The 18,842-nt window shown below is 31.5% G+C and overlaps 1 protein-coding gene across 1 annotated transcript in view; it reads right to left on the reverse strand.

Moving 5' to 3' along the window:
• Positions 1–18,842, reverse strand: part of LOC139525322 (uncharacterized) — a 26,556-nt gene continuing 7,714 nt past the window's right edge. The window contains exons 6-15 of the mRNA XM_071320526.1: positions 9,924–10,099; positions 9,426–9,555; positions 8,795–8,901; positions 6,476–6,691; positions 4,923–5,052; positions 4,051–4,250; positions 2,975–3,090; positions 1,607–1,809; positions 876–1,114; positions 1–48 (exon numbers count right to left, since the gene is read on the reverse strand). Coding sequence (XP_071176627.1) covers positions 1–48; positions 876–1,114; positions 1,607–1,809; positions 2,975–3,090; positions 4,051–4,250; positions 4,923–5,052; positions 6,476–6,691; positions 8,795–8,901; positions 9,426–9,555; positions 9,924–10,099 — 1,565 coding nt within the window. The remainder of the gene's footprint in view (positions 49–875; positions 1,115–1,606; positions 1,810–2,974; positions 3,091–4,050; positions 4,251–4,922; positions 5,053–6,475; positions 6,692–8,794; positions 8,902–9,425; positions 9,556–9,923; positions 10,100–18,842) is intronic.

An 18,842-nucleotide genomic window follows, 5' to 3' on the forward strand; every position in this document is an offset into this window, starting at 1 on the left:
TTAAAAAGGACAAGACGTTCTTTGACATAGTCCTGGTTCGTCATCTATCTGTTGAGACAGTTGTGACGTTTTAAAAAAGTCTTGAGTGGTTTAAGTAGCAGCAGCAAAAAGTAAAATAACAAAAAATACTGAACTCAGAGGAAAATCCAATCGGAATGTCCATAATCACATGTTAAAATCAAATGACAAAACAAATCAAAAGCGAATGGACAAGAACTGTCATATTCCTGACTTGGTACAGGCATTTTCAAATGTAGAAAATGGTGGATTAAACCTTGTTAAGCCCTTGCATGCCGAATTAATTTGGAAATGTATATCCCTTATGTGTTACAACCATGAAGTTATGTATTAAATCCTAGAGACTGGAGTTAATTATCTTCCTTATTACATGAAACAGTATAGTGTTATTTTCCTTTGTATATTTTCAACCTTTACTTATTAGTCCATTGTTGATGATATCTTCATTGCGTGGCTCAGTTTTTATACATCCCGTAATTGTGTCATTGTGCTATCGACATGTTTATATTCCTGTCTTTCATTTGTCTTAATTGCTTTGTAGAGTTTTTGCATGTCATTTTTTCTTTGTTGACATAGTTGTTTTATAGTGATTAAGATTATAACACATTGTTGACTACTGTACCCCAATTTTTGACATATTTACCTATCATGTCTATTTGTTTTGCACACACAATGTTGCCAATTTAATTGAATTGTACGCAACTTTCATACAAGTGAGAGGTTAAGCTGGTTTAAAACCAGGTTTAACCTATCATATCTACATACAGATGTAAATATATGTGTCTAGGTTAGTTCCCTTGTATTTTAAATCTCGTGTGTATACTTTTGATCTAAATATTACAAAACATTCAACTTACCTGGACATCGCCAGTTGTTGGTGGGGAATTAACTGTCACATGAACCCTCTTTTCACTACTCTGCTCATTATCTAGAGCGAATGCTGTCACAACAAATACAAATGAAGCTCCTGCTGGTAGCGTGGCAATGCCAGACAAGTCAAGGAACAAGGAAAAATCCTTGTTTGTCACCGATACTGTTGATTCTTGAAGTATTGACTCAGAGGGAAGTATGGTTGAAAGATCGATTGAATCAAAACCTTAAAAAATGACACACAACGTATTATTCCAGTGACATTGTTTACATACTGAGTGAATTTAATTGTGCACTAATTGTTGTAATTGAAAAACCTTTATTAAGTAGTCTTTTTGTGTTTTATAATAATTGGGGTAGCGGTGCCTTTGTGTAGCAACCTTTAGGTTAAGAAAGTTAATTTAAAATCTTTCGAAATTGTTAACCTCTCTCTCTTTTTTTTCAGTATGAAACATAAAATTGCAGAAAAAAATAAGAATTGTAGCGTGCCAAATATTATACAATACTGTTGTTATATTAAACATAAAAAGAAAAACATACATAAAATAATTGTATACATAAAGGCAAACAAATCTACTGTTTCAATAAGTGGTAACGAAAATAGTCTGACACAAGAACTGGAAAAGTCGATACTAGTGAAAATCCTAAATAATACACACTTAAAACTTAGCACTTTGAAGCTCTTGGAATATGGGGAAAATAAGGGAAATTGTCTTACCATTATCGGACGAGGAAGACCACATCATCATAACTGGACCATGAGACGTAACTGTACATGGAATTCTAAGTTTATCTCCAGGGTTTACTATAATATTTGTGAGTTGTAAAACTAGAAATGGCGGCAAGACATTGACAATTTCTACAGTTGTCGTGTAATTACCCGTACGTTGACCGACCGTCATCGTTGCTGTCCACATCATCCTGAAAAGATTTAAATAAAGGAATCATTACTATACAGCTGTTCAAATGTTATAAATCGACTGAGAGAAAACAAATCCAGGTTACAAACTTAAACTGAGGAAAACGCATCAAATATAAGAGGAAAACAACTGAACAACAGAACACTGAAGTGTATAAACGTTCGTATTTTTCCATTCTTGTGTTTATTCTTAAAGCATCATGAGCTGTCAAATTCATGTTCATCGATTTGACCTAAGTTTTCACATTAACAAAAACCTAAAAAAAACCAAATTTTTTTTATAATGCACAGGTTCCATATAATGTATCAGCAATCCGGACTTGTTTTAAGCCATATGTTGTCTTAAAATCCATGATATGACCTCCGAAGATCAGACGGTCATATTACCCGATATAAATAAAAATATGAATATTAATAGATAATGAACACATGCGATCGCTTTTTGTTTTCATGTCTGTTTGATTTGATTTTATACGTTGAAAATAAATATAAATCATCTTTCAACTTTAATTAATTATGTTTTCTGTTTAGTCAATGAAATGTGTATTCAGCATTGCTGCCTTGTTTAGTTCATTATATGTATGTAGGCGTTAGGTTTTGTAGCAGTCAAGTGTTTCTTTTTACCCCTTGTTTCCTCTCATAATTGATTGTTTTCTCTTGGTTTTGGTTTGTTATGCGTTGTTTTTTTCTCTCGTTTAATTGATGTGGGAATTTTTAAAAACGGGATACTTTTATTGCCTTTATGTACATTCAAATTTTTTGAATAAATGAACCAGACGATGAAGATATGCTCATTCATCTCTTCTTCATGTCTAATAGAAAAAATTTGCTTAAATACGTATCCAAATGAGTTAAATTAAAAACTTTCAAGTCAACAATAATTATGGGATTATCTTATTTAGCTTATTTCACGAAACTGAACCAAACAGAATCCTAAAAACAAAGTAATATTTTTTTCATATTTTCCCGCTTTAATAACAGTTTGAAAAAAAAATCAAATTTAATTATGTTTTCGTATTCGGACCTAATGTGAAGAAAAAGAAATTAAAGTATTAATCATCGGTTCGTTTTCTCCCGATATCTTATAATTTATAATACCATTTTATTTCTTACAACAGTTTTGATATTTTACTGACAATTTCATAATAAACAGTTATATTCGCTTACTTGTCACCAACAGCTAAGGTATTGACTGGGATAACAATCCTCTCATTGAAGGTAAATACTGAGGACAAATGAACAGTATCATTTCCATGTGCTATTAAACATGGAAAGCCATTTTCCTACAATTACCAAATTGACAATAACAAATGTTCTTAAGGTCATATGAAACCTCAAATTAAAAAAAAAAATGTGTTTTTATAACAAAATGGATAGTTTTCATCATTTAACTTATGAACATATACTTTTTTCTGAAGAAAATTCTTTAATTTTTCCACATTTAGAAAAAGATCACTTTTTTTAATTGCTTGCTTCCAGGAAGCAATTCGCCGACATATTTTCCGTATGCAAAGTGACCTTAGCGTAACCCTCCTCGTAACAATCCGGTTATCGCAATACGCATGGATCTGTCACTGAAATAATTTATTATCTTTTTGTACATGTTATACACGTGCTCAATATCCATGTTTATTTTGTTAATTGTTTACTATAAGGTGACAATAGGTAAACTACGGCTTCAAAACACGACAATTAATGAGCCGCCATATTTTCACTTCATAACAGAACAAAAATTGACGATTACACGATATGTTTGCGTTAAAAAGTGATAAAATCTTGCACAGAAGACTAAAGTTTATGATATATACATGCATAGGTTCTAGGATTGGATAAACATTATTTTTCACCCGTCACTAGTTTCATATGACTTTAATATATGACAAAACTAATTCGCTAAAATTTACTTCGTTAAATTGTAACTTTTTCTTTTGTTATTTTGATTTGTAGCTTCTTGATTAATTCATGACATTATAACATCGGTGCACACCTGTTGCATAAAATATACACAATTGACACATAAATTATTTTTATTTCATAAAACTATTATGGACATCTGACACATGGTATTTCGTATATTAATATGATACTCTTTAGTTTCGAATTTTTGAAATAAAAAAGCATCGTTGTCATATTTTTTTTCTTTGTATTTATTTGTATTTAGCAAACAAAGATGTTTATTCAATGTCTCTTTAATAATATTAGATTAATAAATATAGATATGGTATTTAATAAGCTAAACTTGCATATTTGCATGTCCAAGAAAAGAACTTGGGTAAGTTCTGTCTATCAGGATCCTGTGAAACACCAGCATCAAGTACAACTTCTTGGTGAGGTGCGAATACCATGAAATCACCGCCATCGATGATAACATCCAATGGTTTACTTATTGTATGGAACGTTACTAAATCAACAGCTTCCGCTGCAGGAACGTCTTCAAAGAATGCTGAAGGAGCAAAATGTTATTATTTTGTTAATATCCCTCTGATGTTCCAGTTGTTTTGGTCTTGGAATATGTGAAAATGGTTTCTTAACGTCCTTTTGGATAACTTGAAGGAGAGTGAATTGTTGCAAAAATGTATATTTTTAAAATCCTTTTATAATGGCCAGAAAGATATTTGGATTGGGTTTTTTTCGAATTAATTACTTATAGAACTTGTTTTCCTACAATGAAAAGTCTCATTGAACTTTATAGATAATACAATCTTATATTATATCTGGTTACTAGATAGATTTATGCATTGTACTGATGTTCTTGTCATTTGACATCTATAACAATCAAATTTACTTTATCTTATCTCGGTTGAAAGTTAATATTTCAAAAAGAAATTTAAATTACGGCGTCAAAACCGTGGATGCTAAATGATATATATTTTGATGCATTTTTATCTGAAGTATTTGCACTATCTCTCAAAACCTGTATATAAATATCAGGATGAAAACAAGTCATGAATATGTTGTGTCCTGGCTTACGATTTTGCCATCTAATAAAGGTCTTTCCGTATAAAATTTTCCATGGAGTTCGTTATTTTTGTTATTTTACTTTATATATAAAAAATATAACAGTCTATAAAAGTTAATAAATGATCAATTGTTTATTAAAGTGATAAAACTCTACCAATAATTGTAACTGTATACATGCTGCCACCTCGCAATGTGTTCGGTCTGACGGCTGCTATTGGCTTGTCATTAAATACTGACAAACTAAAATCTGAGGTTCCACTTTGCCAACTCAATTTAACGATTTCCTTCAAATAAATAAAATGGTATAAGAGCAACAGTGGGAATACGCACTGCATTTATGAGTGGATATCTTCCTAATTTTCATAATAAAAACAAGGCATTCGTTTTTCAGAAGGTTACAGCCGATTATATAGTATATATACGAGGTATAGTTAATATATTTGGTTAGCTTGCTTGCTAGCTGAACCTTAAAGTCGTTATTAGGTAAGGTAAACAATCTTTCTTTCGAAGGAGTTTAGTCCTACAGACCGATAAATTGGTTATCTGTCAGACTAGTCTACTCTTAAAGGAGGGAAGTTAAACTTACCTTATAATGACTTAACAGTTCAGCTAGCAAACAAGCTAACCAAATATGTTATCTTTCCCTACACACTCATTGGAATCGGCAGTAATTAATTAAATGATCTGGGATTGGTTAATTATTTGAGTTTGTTTAACGTCCAGTATCAAATAATATGTGGATATGCAGGTACTCACAAATAAAACAATTAAATTCGGACGAAAAACAAGGACTATCACTGAAAATAAGCGGATATGTAGTGCAATTAACGAAATTCTTCTTTGCATTTGATTTACTATTTCTTACTGTACGTTTTGCTGTGTGTTTGGTTTTTTCTACATTGGCTAGCGGTATAGAGGAAGTGTTGAGATATCACAAAACGTTTTTTTTGCGTCTGTCTTGAGTCAGGAGCCTTTGACCTTTGTAAGTCTTGTATGAATTTTAATTTTAGTTTATTTATATATTTTAAAGTTCATTATGACGTCCAGTATCACTGAACTAGTGTAAAGTTTTGTTAAAACGTCAGCTGAAGCATGCCTTCGGATGAGGGATATTTTTGCTGTGTCAAAGACCAATTGGTGACCTTCGGCTGTTTTCTGCTCTTTGGTCTGGTTGTTGTCTCTTTGACACATTCACTATGTTTTTCTCAACTTAATTTAGTTTATACATCCGGCAATATCAAGAGGACGATACATTAGCACGAATCTAACTGAAGAACAAAATATCGTAGTTAAGTTAAGTGATAAGAATGTTCACCAATTTTTGATTAACTACGTATAAAATCCTAGATCTACTTTACACGACATTTGGAATCAAAAGATTGAATTAAAACTTATCCATGTGACTTATTTTATTTCTTTACATCAGTTTCAAATGTAAATAAATTATCATAAAATAGCCGTAATTGTTATTAAAAAATGAATACAACACGTTATATATTTCCTGCAGCTTTTTTTATTTACCTTCATCAGGATCTTTGAACCAAATCAGTTGAAGAGCTTTTTGACGAAAATGGACCTAAAAATATCAAATCATCTACGACCAACAGCCAACGGAGTTGAAACCTTAGTTTCTTTATAATTTTAATGTTTATATACGGATAATCATGTTGTGACCGAAGTATTGACGTGATGATCATTTATATTTACCTCTGTCAAGTTATAACATTCTGGTACTTTGGCTGTGGCATAGAAACGTATTATATTGGCTGGATCAACATGCGCTGTATCGCCTAGTAACATTAAAGATACAGATAGAGGATTCATGGTCATTTCTCGGGAAACATTGTGCCTTGCAACGTATGATAACCCATTTAAATCATCCTGAACAGTTACACTGAATTCAACATGTTCCCCAGGTTGTATCTGCAAATGCACAACATGTATACATTTTAATATATAACAATACATTGAGGTTCATTCGATAATTATATTTCGACAACAAATACAATGCTCAAAATTAAATATTGTAATACCATATATTATATATTATATATTGTAATAACATATTTCATATATCATAATCATGGTACCTTTGATAAAAATTTAAATCACTGGGTCGATGCCACTGTTGGTGGACGTTTCGTCCCCGTCGTTATCACCAGACCAGTAATCAGCACTCCGCTGTTGGCATGACTATCAATTATATGGTCATTTTTATAAATTTCCTCGAAATTTATCGAAAAACTAAGGATTTTGTTATCCCAGGAATAGATTACCTTAACCGTTTTTGGCACAACTTTTTGTAATTTTGGGTCCTCAATGCTCTTCAACTTTGTATTTGCTTGGCTTTATAATTGTTTGATCTGAGCGTCACTGATGAGTCTTCCGAAGACGAAACGCGCGTCTGGTGTACTAAATTATAATTCTGGTACCTTTGATAACTAGTTAAGACATGTAACAGCTATAGAGAAAAGTCAACAACAAAATGACACTAAATTATTCGTATAAAAAATCCACGTTTCGGTGTCATGGCAATAGAGTTTTAAAAAAATTATGAAGATGCCACGCTTTTAACTATGCATGCGTAAACTTCCAACACAGATGCAAAATTCATGTAGTTAAGACTTGTTTGTGATTATAAGCATTGTGTACAAGATGCATACAATTTGTTTGAAGCACACTAAAGTTAAAGAACGGACACGACAGATTCAACAAGTTGTCCATTCATGACGGAGCATAACTTAAGAACGGTAAAAGTGACGCTTTGAAATTGATCTGTGTGTTGTCGTAAGAAGCAATTCGTATAAGTTTAATGATATTTGGTTAAAGCAAACTAAAGTTAGAGAAAGGAAACGAAAAATTCAACATTTTTTTTATATTTTTAGAGGTGCATATTTTGTAAAGAGATTAAAGTGACGTCACGCAATTTCGAACTTGATTTGTGTTGTGTGACTTGTATATCAGCTTTATAATATTTGGTTGAGCCAAACTAAAGTACGAGATCGAAATTATTTTTGGGGACGCTCAGGTCAGACGGGACGGACAGATATGGGTAACACTTAGCACTTAAGGTATAGCAAATTTTATAACATTTCTTAAGTACATTTATCAGTTACAATAATATTATGCCAATACATAATACTGACAAACATGATATTAATACTCTCGTGTGTTTTTCTAGTAGTCAAGACCGACTATTCGTTATATAAGAATGAAAGATACTCGTTTGATACGCATACTTATTTGATACTGACTATACCAAGTCAGGAATATGACACTAGTTATCCGTTCATTTGGTGCTTGTGTTTGAGCTCTTGATTTTTCCATTTGATTAGGAACTTTCCGTTTTGAATTTTTTTGTAGTTTAGTATTTTTGTGACTTTACTTTTTTCATTAAATAAACCATAGAAGCATAGCACATTGAATGTTCAGAAAACATTACCATGTTGCGAATAAATAACCCAATTTGATTCAGGGATTTAAGGATACGAGATAATAGTTATGATGTTAGATGGAATAAGTTTACTCATAACAATCATAGATGATTCTGAATATTGTGTTTTATAGAAACGTTATGTGATGAACAGAATTCATTTGGGATAAGGTAACTTTCGTTTAAAAAAAGAAGGATTCGAGGTCCATTTGAAAATATGTATACATGGATATGTATTAACGGTTCACAAATATGTGTGAGAAAGTATATGTTGTTAATTTTGTTCTATAACTTTTTATGAGCGACTGCATATTTATTTTCTATGGTCATATCGTCAAACAGTCCATTCGTAATTCAGTTATATAATACATCAAATATCATACATTAACATAATTTCCAGATAGGTATATTCCCTATCATTAGCTTTCTATTTTGATGTTAGTATCTTATTTTCGTTTGACAAGTTCATATTCTTACATCAATTATATCAGTTTTTTATTGATTGATTGTGAATTCAATCAACAAACCTCGGTCGATTCCGCTACCATACATTGATAGATCGATCAGCAGAATAGTTGCAAGATGAAATTTACCTCATCATGGTATACGGCTAACATCCTAGGACTATTTTTCATATCATGAATTTTGTTCATAAAGGAGGTAAACGAGGTAGAGTTGACCCAAGATGTATTACCAGATGCTAAAAATGAAACAAGACGTTCAAATTAATAATTATCATTTGACATACACAATTTCAGTCTTTTGAAAATATTTGAGACTCATCGGATTGAAATCGACCTTTTGCAAATGAATATTAATCGATAGATTTGCATTTTTTTTTAGTTGTAATCTCTGTCCTGCCTTTTTATTTTTCACTCTATTCGGTCCTTCCTTTCTTTTATTAGTTTATCCTGACTTTTTTTTACCTAAATTGTCATCCTGCCTTTTTTTTTTGCAAAGTGTCTCATCCTGCCCTTTTTTTTACTCAAAACTCCTGTCCTGCCTATTTTTTTCAAATTTCATCCTAGCCCACCTTCCACCCCCCCCCCCCCCCCCCATAAAAATCAAATGATAGCTCCTTTACTTATTTTGAGTTGACAAATTTTGATAACTTAGTTTCTTTAAAACAAAAAGATCCAAGTACATATGTTTATTATCCCTTAGCGATATAAAATGTGATTTGAAACTCTATTTGCTAGGTAAAGTATCACTTCAGTTTCCTACCTGGATTTGCCTGTATGGACCAATGAGATCTGAATTTTATACAGCCACTGTTTGTCTGTTTGAGTACCACATTAAATGCATCGCAACTTCCAACTACTGATGGTCCGGTCAGGGAAAACTGCGGCTGCATCTTAATAATTTATTTTTAAACTTAAATAACTATGCATTTCACTTTTTCTATAATTCTATTATATACATTTAGTGACAAACGAACGTTTTTTTCGATGAAATACAGGAAAAAACGAATTATACTTTGAGCTCTGATTTATTTAAAATTATACTTCAAGAAGATGTAAGTAGTGTTATCAAAATTTTTTAGAGCAACAATTGATTTCTGTTTGAAAATGTAGTAGCACTTTTAAAAACTCACTTTATTCTCAAAACATGTATATGATCATCGCCATTTCCAATTCGTTGTTTAAAATTGTAATACTTTTCTAAAAAAGAATCAAAGGTAACAAGGAACTATTTCTAAATCTTTTATTTTTAATCATTTACCGCATTAACTGGTATGCTTATGTTTGTACTTCCTGTAGCGAACTCTGCATACTGTTGCATGGCTCCAATGCGGTATATTGCTGATGATTTAAGTGTTATGGTATGACCTGGTTGTAGAGTATTATCTCTGCCAAGATCTACAAGTACTCTCTTACCAACAGTTATACAATATGGATCTGTAGAGAAAGGGAAAGAGTTAAATTCACGTGAGAAAATATACAAACAAAACAAAAACAAAAACACGATACAAAGGTATAAAGTTATCGTATTATATATACTAGTCAACAAAAGAAACGATACACGACTTTGAAATAAAATTTATCAAAAAGTATTAAATATAAAACAAAATGAGATATACTATTTTAAAAAGCTTTCATTTGCAATGTATGCACATGTGATAATGAAATCAAAACTTGTCGGAAAGTATCTAAATTCCGTGTAAACGAGCATAGGGTGCGAATTAGTTTTGCGGAAAGTTTAATAAAAAATCGACAGATAATTTTCTAAGTACTAAATAAAATTTCAAGTTTGTTTAAAAATATTCAATATGCTTTTATTAATGGGTTGAAATATTGTTTTTTTCAAATTTTTGGGAAAAAAGTGTTTTTTGAAATCTCAAAAAATGCAAAAAAATGTTTTTTTTATTTTCTTCTCAAATCAATGCTTTAGATATGAAAACAACACACAGTAAATTTGGAACCTTTTCGGATAAGTTTTAAGATTTTTACCGCTTTTTGAATATTACTTTACACATACTGTCTATGATAAATCAGTTGATAATGTATGCATTTTAACGATTTCTCGTGGGGCCGAACTTTGCTTAACAAATAAACAAAGAAACTGTATGATTTTTAAAAACAAATTGATGGCAAACATTGTCTTTACTTTTAAATGAGAGGTTGACATCATTAATTGGAACTTCTGTTTTTAAAATTGTCGTTTTATGTAAATTTTGTAAAAAAAAAAATCGCGAAAAAATGTCACGAAAGCAAAAAAATATTTTTTTTAAATGGATTTAAATTTCCATAATGATTATAAGTATTACTATGTTCAATATTGGTCCAATGAACGGAAAACTTTATCTTTAATTTGAAAAAAAGTCTTGTATCGTTTCTTTTGTTGACTAGTATATATTGAGGAGATATTTCCCATCATACTATAACTGAAAACGTCTTACACACATCATTTTTTACTTCTGCATTGCTACTTCAAAAACATTTCAGCAGTTACTTTAAATAGCAAATGGACTACCATTGTGAAAATAATTGTAATTATTTGATATTTGATGAGTTTCCCTTAGTTTTAGTTTGTAAATCGAATTTTCTTTTCTCTCAATCGATTTATGAATTTCGAACAGCGGTATACTACTGTTGCCTTTATTGAATCTCGTTTCATTTACTTGTATGAATTTCAAGATTATATATAAGTAAAAAAAAACAAGTTTGGGGTTTGCTGTGCTGTTGTTAATGAAAGATGTCCTTGGTTATTCTGCATTTTACATGTTAAAAAATCTGCTTTGACATTATTTATTTATGCGTTTCGTTGTGTTGAGTGTTCTTTTGTTTTTCGGTGTTGTATGCCTGTATTATCATATTAGCGATATCTTTTGACTTTGAACTATAAGTAAGTTTAGCTATCCATAAATCCAGGTTCAGCCAACATCTTTTTCTTAAAATGTCCTGTACCAAGTCAGGAAAATGGCAGTTGTTAACAAAAAGTAAGTTGCTATGTATGTTGGCTTTTGTTTGTTATTGCCCATCAGTGTTTCTGTTGTTCCGTTGTTTTCCTCTTATAGTTGATGTGTCCCTCGATTTTTGTTTGTAACTCGGATTTGATGCGCCACGAGCGTATGATACGCCCGTCGTCTTGTGAAAATACCCATATTAATCGTTTTTAGTATAACACGGGGGTTGTACTAGAAGTCATGCTAGGTAATCTGAAGCATTCCTTATTACTGCTCAACAGGAAGTTTATATAAGAGACAGACAAAAAATGCACACAACATATTTTTTACAAAAAAAAAAAAAACATCACAAAAAAGAATACAGATCTTCATATAAATAAAACTAAGAAGTGTGTGAAGTTTTATGCAATAATTATAAATCGTTTCTGAGATACATGTAGCGCGACATGAGTATGAAAGGCCGTTCATGTCAAAAATCCGATAAAGTAACGCGTTAACATTTAATGCGATAACATCACGTGTAACGCGATAAATACTGTTTTAACTATACTGTTTAAATAATTTTTAACGCGTTATTTAATTATTTAACGCGTTAATCACAAAACTACAAAAAATGACCGAAAATACTTTTTTCTTCACTATAACAACGATTTAAGGTGTCAGATTTTACTCGAAACTTACTAAATGAAATGGCCACATGTGTCATAACTTTTTTTAATATCATCGTCATTATTACTTATCGCGTTAAAATAAGAATTAACGCGTTAAATGCAAGTTCAACACGTAAAATGCAACTTTAATTGCGGTAAAAGCAACTCAAACGCGTTAAATGCAACTTTAACGCGTAAAATGCCATTTTAATGCGTTAAATGCAACTTTAACACGTAAAATGCAACTTTAATTGCGGTAAAAGCAACCCAAACGCGTTAAATGCAACTTTAACGCGTAAAATGCCCTTTTAATGCGTTAAATGCAACTTTAACGCGTAAAATGCAACTTTAATGCATTAAATGCATTTTTAACGCGTTAAATGCACTTTTAACATGTTAAATGCTACATTAACGCGTTAAATGTTATTTTAACGCGTTTAAAACAATGTTGACGCGTGAAATGCAACTTTAAAGCGTAAAATGCACTTTTAAGGCGTTAACTGCAACTTTAACACCTTAAATGCACTTTTAAGGCGTTAAATGCAACTGTAACGCGTTAAATGGATCTTTTACGCGTTAAATGAATCTTTTACGCGTTAAATGAATCTTTAACACGTTAACTACAATTGTTACTGTAACGTGTTTAAAGTAATGTTTAATTTAATTTAAGCTTACTTTTCATATATATATATATATATATATATGTTACAATTACACGTAATTACTAAACATTTCAGTAAATACCTGTAATTACTAGCCAATTTAGTAATTACATGTATTTACTAGTTGTTTCAGTGATTACTGGTATTCACTGATTTTCTTTGTCATTTTTACAGCTATTTACTAACTTTATATTTTTGTTTTAAAATTAAAGATATAATGCAAGATACAAAATAAGAAAGTAAAAGGGTATGTATTTTATGGATTAATGAATACAAGGCACACTTTTAGTGGTTGTGAATTGAAACTGAAAAATGGTTGTTTTAAAAGTATTGAAACTCCCTTAGTATTAAAGTTTTTTTTAAACATTTATTAGATTTCATAAACCATTCTGGATTTTAATCAAATTTGGACAGAAGCTTCTACAGCACTAGTCAAAAGATTTGATATTTTTCCCCCATTTTTGTTGAGCCTGCGACTAACAGCTAAAGTAGGCGAGATACTGGGTTCTGCGAAACCCTTACAATTTTAAATCTGAATACATCGGTAACCTATCTCCAGCTAGGTGTTAAATTGAAGGTCACATGAATACGTATTCAATGAGGTCAAATTATTCACTTGCAAGTGCAAAAATCATCAACCATGTTTCTCTGCTTATTTTAGTAAAATAGAACCAGATTGACTGCTAAAAGTGAATTATAATTTCACTATATAATTTTCATTAATAATTTAACAAACAAAAAATTCAAATTTAATTAATTTAATATCTCGTAGCTAATGCTCTTATAACAAAAAAGGTACATTTTAGGCTGTTCACTTTTTAAGAGTACTCACTGATCTTCTATAGCTTGAATTACCATAACTTTTGATCAGCTTACCATATTACAACATTGTTTTAACAGTTAGTAAATAGGTGTAAAAATTCATTTTAAAATTAGTAATTACTGGTAATAACTGGGCCGTTTCAGGAATTACTTGTATTTACTAAGTACATCGGGGATTACATGTTATTCCTAATTTCACCTATTTACTGTAACATTTATATATATAAAATGGACTGATCATCATGTTAATTAAAAGGCCATCTAAATTTACATTTGTCAACCTGTCTTTACGCTTCGTCTTGAATAAGTTTGGTGTATACTTACACAAGTCTCTATAGGCGAGTGTAATATTTGAAAAAGACGTCTAGTTAAGGACTTTAATGCACCCACCTAACACACGGCTAATTTTTTTTTTAAATGAAAGAATAATGATTAAACTTTGATTTTTGCCCGGTCGTCACAAAATCGTACGGTGCAGTTTTTGTAAAATTGACGTTTATTTCAGAAATTAGTTGAAAATTATATAATTACGACATGTTTTTCAAGCAAAGGAAATTAGTCGTATCTCTTCTTTTAGACAGAATAATTACGTGAATTAGATTCTTAAAATAATGAAAAACAATATTTACAACTGTAAGTCCGCATGCTTTTGCATTCCTTCTAAATATTTGACATTTTGTACGAAAATTTTCATAATCCCGACCTTTTCGGATCTACAATTAAATTTTTATTAAATGTTTTTGCAATCTACCCGTTTTAGATCACACCAAATTACTCATCAGTTATCGTTTTTTCATTCAAGATCAAGACTTAATCTCAACATTTCTTAAAATCACGAATTTCTGTAATTTTATGATGTTGGGTAAAATCACTATAATTTCCGGAATCCCTTATCTATTTCGTTATCGTTTTTTACTGAATATATTAGTCGATTTCCGTGTACTTAATAGTGCTATTAGAGTACGATAAATCATATTTAAACAGTTATATTTCTATCTTTAACTTCAGTGTAGCTTAAATAGATATAAAATCGTCCAAAATAAAGATCAAATCAAAGTAAAACAAAGTTTTTGAGTTCTGTAGAATTCACCCCTTTCTAAATAAGGAATCGTATCGGAAAATTGTAGAAAATCTTCCGAGTCGTGTCAAATTTTCAGTCCAGTTCACAATGAAACCCTTCCTTTGCTAAAAAGCAAAAAAACTATCCATTTATTGACACAGATGCATAGTCTGTCATATATTTATTACATAGAAACTATGTAGTAAACACTTAAATGAAGATACAGTTGTATTGCCGCAGTGGGAAAACGAAAAGATGAAGTTTACAGAAGACTGGTCGATGAATATGAAAAAAATGAAAACATCCCATTTGAAAATACAAAATATCATAAGAGTTGCTATAAATATTTCAAAAGTAAGCACAACCTATCAACTTCTGTTTTGTCTGTACAAAGACTTTGTACTACATGTACCAATTCTACCGACCAGTAGATCTTCTCATATATCAACGAGGACAGTAGATCTACAACTCATTCTGATTTGTCTGTTTGTATATTTTGCAAATGTATAAAGCCTATAAGCAAGTTACACAACTTCATAAGGTATCCTCTGAGGAGCAAACGCAAGCTGTATTGAGTGTTACTACATATATCTCCTACAATGATCTGATTTACAAAATAACTCATGATAATTTTACTATTAAATCTTTATACCATCGAGCTTGCATCGCTAAATATTTGCTACAAAATTTGAAATCAGAAATTAAAGAGCTATTTAGTTCTTAACATAAAACAGCTTTTACTAACATTTCGACGATTAAAGATGACGTGCCTGTACACAAGGAAGAATTCTGGTTAACAACTTTAATTACTTGATCAGTTAACCGGGCTTAATTTCTGCCCGAGGATCGCCGCCGAGAAAACTACACAACATATTATCAGCTTCAACAAAAACTAAAAAACCATGGTCAATTTATAGTTACATGTATACAGCTTCAACAAGGTCAAGGTACATCCAATATTGTATACAGTAGCTCTATAATTTTGTCTTATGACGGAAAATTACCCGTTTAAAATGACTGTGATATTCGGTCTGTAAAATTTAAAGATCTGAGCAGTGACTGCGAAACTGGTTGCAAGCACTTAGTGCAGCTACTTTACGGAAGCAGATATAGGGTAAAGTTGTAATCCAATCAGATGAATATCCATTATCTAAAAACATTTCACTGGATTATTCAATTGAAATTATGCCACCTGCTTTAAAAACATTTCTGTGTTGTCTTTTGGATGATGGCACATCTGCGGCAGTTAATAAAGCGTACGATATTCCTATTGACAAAGTTCTTAGATGTATGGCTTTAGTAGAATGTATATTATCTATAAATATCTTTTTTACTCTTTTTCATTTAGGTTTATCACTACCAATGCACCGTATTTATGGACACACCTTTGATAACTATTAACAAGTTTGACTGATCAGGAGATTAGAAACAATGAAAATGGGTCATACATTCTACATGGCATTATTTTTTTTTCTGGGGGTTAAAATTTTATCCAAGACAATGTCGACCCAACTACAGAAACAATAAAAGATCTCCGTATGACTTTGGTTGGCTAAAAGGTAACATCGGTCCGGTATGATGTCATCCAACTTTCTACAAGATTTGATCTGTTCACGCATTGGTATAGGTATAGGGGGAGGGTTGAGATTTCCAAAAACATGTTTAACACCGCCGCAATTTTGCGCCTGTCCCAAGTCAGGAGCATCGTGCCTTTCTTACTTTTGTATGATTTTTTATTGTAACTTCTTGAGTATATTTCGAAGCTTAGTATGACGTCCATTATCATTTCAAAGTAGTACATTTTTGTTTAGGGGCCAGCTGAAGAACGCCTCCGGGTTTGGGAGTTTCTTGCTGCATTGACGACCCATTGGTGGTTTTTGGCCGTTGCCTGCTTTTTAGCGGGTTGTTGTCTCTTTGACAAATACCTCATGTCTATTCCAAATTTTTGATTCAATCTGTATATAGTAGATCTTGTGTCCGCTTTGAGCAAAACCTCTGCTGTACTGATGTATGCCCATGCCAAGGAAGTTGTCTTTGTATGGATATGTTGACCGATAAGAATGATGAGATTACAAGTTAAAATGAAGCTATAATATTCCGATATTGCAATATTCTGACACCTAAATGGTCCAACATCCCATTGGTCCGACGTTTCGATCACGGGATTTTAACATTAGAAAGCCAAATAAAAGGTTCAATATTAGGATAGCCTTGTCCTCCGTTTGAAGCGGTGAAACGAGATAAAAAAAAACGTAATACTTAGTGTCAAAGTAGCCGAACGTCATCACTAGTGTAATATTTAAAAAGAGTACAAACTACTTTGTCAAGTGTTGTTTGATTAATTATATATCTCAAGATACACGGCGGCCGACTGAAGTAAAATCAAACACATTTTGACGTACAATGAGTGATCATATTTTCCTGATGTTATATATTATAATTGTCAATTTGTTGATATAAATATACCAGTAGCACTTTACTCATTTTAGTTATGTTTGTAAGTACTCTTATCATATCTGATTTAGTGATGTATGAGTTGTTATAGATGTCTGTGTCATTTTGGTCTTTTGTGGATAGTTGTCTCATTGGCAATCATACCACATCTTTTTTTTTATATATCAACATATTGCAACATATTGCAACATATATAAAAGAAAATCTGCTCTATGGTTGTCAGGCTTTCAAACTAACAGGAGACCATACGCTTCCTCAATTTTAATAAACAGCTCATCATGGGACTTTTCTAAACAATTAAAAATACGTCATATGTTATATTTTCCCCTTGCTTCAAATATTTTGTTTCGGATTATTTACATAAAATTTGCAGATATATATGTTTGTAAATACGTGCAATCAAATGATATGGAGGTATTATATGATTTAGATAATGCAAGGGCGACTACAGATACATTTGTGTGACTTAAATGTTGATTTTCAAAGACTCCGAGAGAAAACGTTATGTAACATGCGTTACCGTTAAAATCAATCAAAATTAATTAATATTATGATAGAAATATATTTTCCCAACAGTAATACAGCATTCCTATAAAATTGTTTCGTTTTTGCATTTGTTTTGACTCGATTTTACAACTGGAAGTATCCGTGAATTGAAATTGCACCCATGACCTTTGACCTCGATTTAAAAAAAAATGCACCATAATTTCTTTTGACGACCGGGATATTTAGAAAGTACACATTCTTAGCTTTCTAGTGATATATGATTTAGCCGTGTGTTAGGTAGGTGCATTAAAAATGTAAATTTGGCTCTCATATCACTCGCCTACTACAAGTGAAGTTTTTCTGCAGATGGTGAAAACATGACATATCTTTACTATATCTATCAACCAGACATCAGTTAAACATTACGATCGGATATTGTTACACGCCTGTCACTCAGATAACTGAGGCTTTTTTTTTTTAGACAAAACGCTCGGGTGGCGCAAGTACAAAATTTCAATCCTGGTATCTATTACGGATTTATCATCTAGCAATCTTGTGTAAATTTTGAACATGTTTAAAACAAGAGGCTCTTAAGAGCATGCATAGAGCATCTAGTAAACCAAGCCAAATAATATAATTAACTGTGCCAAAAGTAAGAGGATGACTATTTGGTATCCATTGGGGAAGGAGGATGTTATTCTTTATTCTTACTACTTACTAAGTTGGGTTTTTTTTTTCGCCGAGCAATCATTCATTTCTTACCTCTAAATACTGCGTTGTTCTGTAATATGGCATGTACAGAGAACACATTATTTATCCCCCTCCTCCTAAAATGGGCGCTATTATTAGTGCCCTACCTGTAAACAGAAATAGACTGTCTCTCGGTCCGTCCTGAAAAGTTTATCAGTCCTGAATTTTGTTCAAGGTTATGATTCTCTTTTTGATATTGTTTGACTCTAACCCCATTTTTTTTTTGCATTTACGTTGGAGGCTGTAATTCATTCCCGAGTGTGCTAAAATGTTAGAGTCTTCATTGGTGTCATCTTCTTGTGTTTGTGGTGGTTTTCATTTGCAGCACTTGTTTTTTATATTAAATCGCAT

The sequence above is a fragment of the Mytilus edulis genome, chromosome 5 (genome assembly GCF_963676685.1).
Source record: "Mytilus edulis chromosome 5, xbMytEdul2.2, whole genome shotgun sequence".
Taxonomy (NCBI): Eukaryota; Metazoa; Mollusca; class Bivalvia; order Mytilida; family Mytilidae; genus Mytilus; species Mytilus edulis.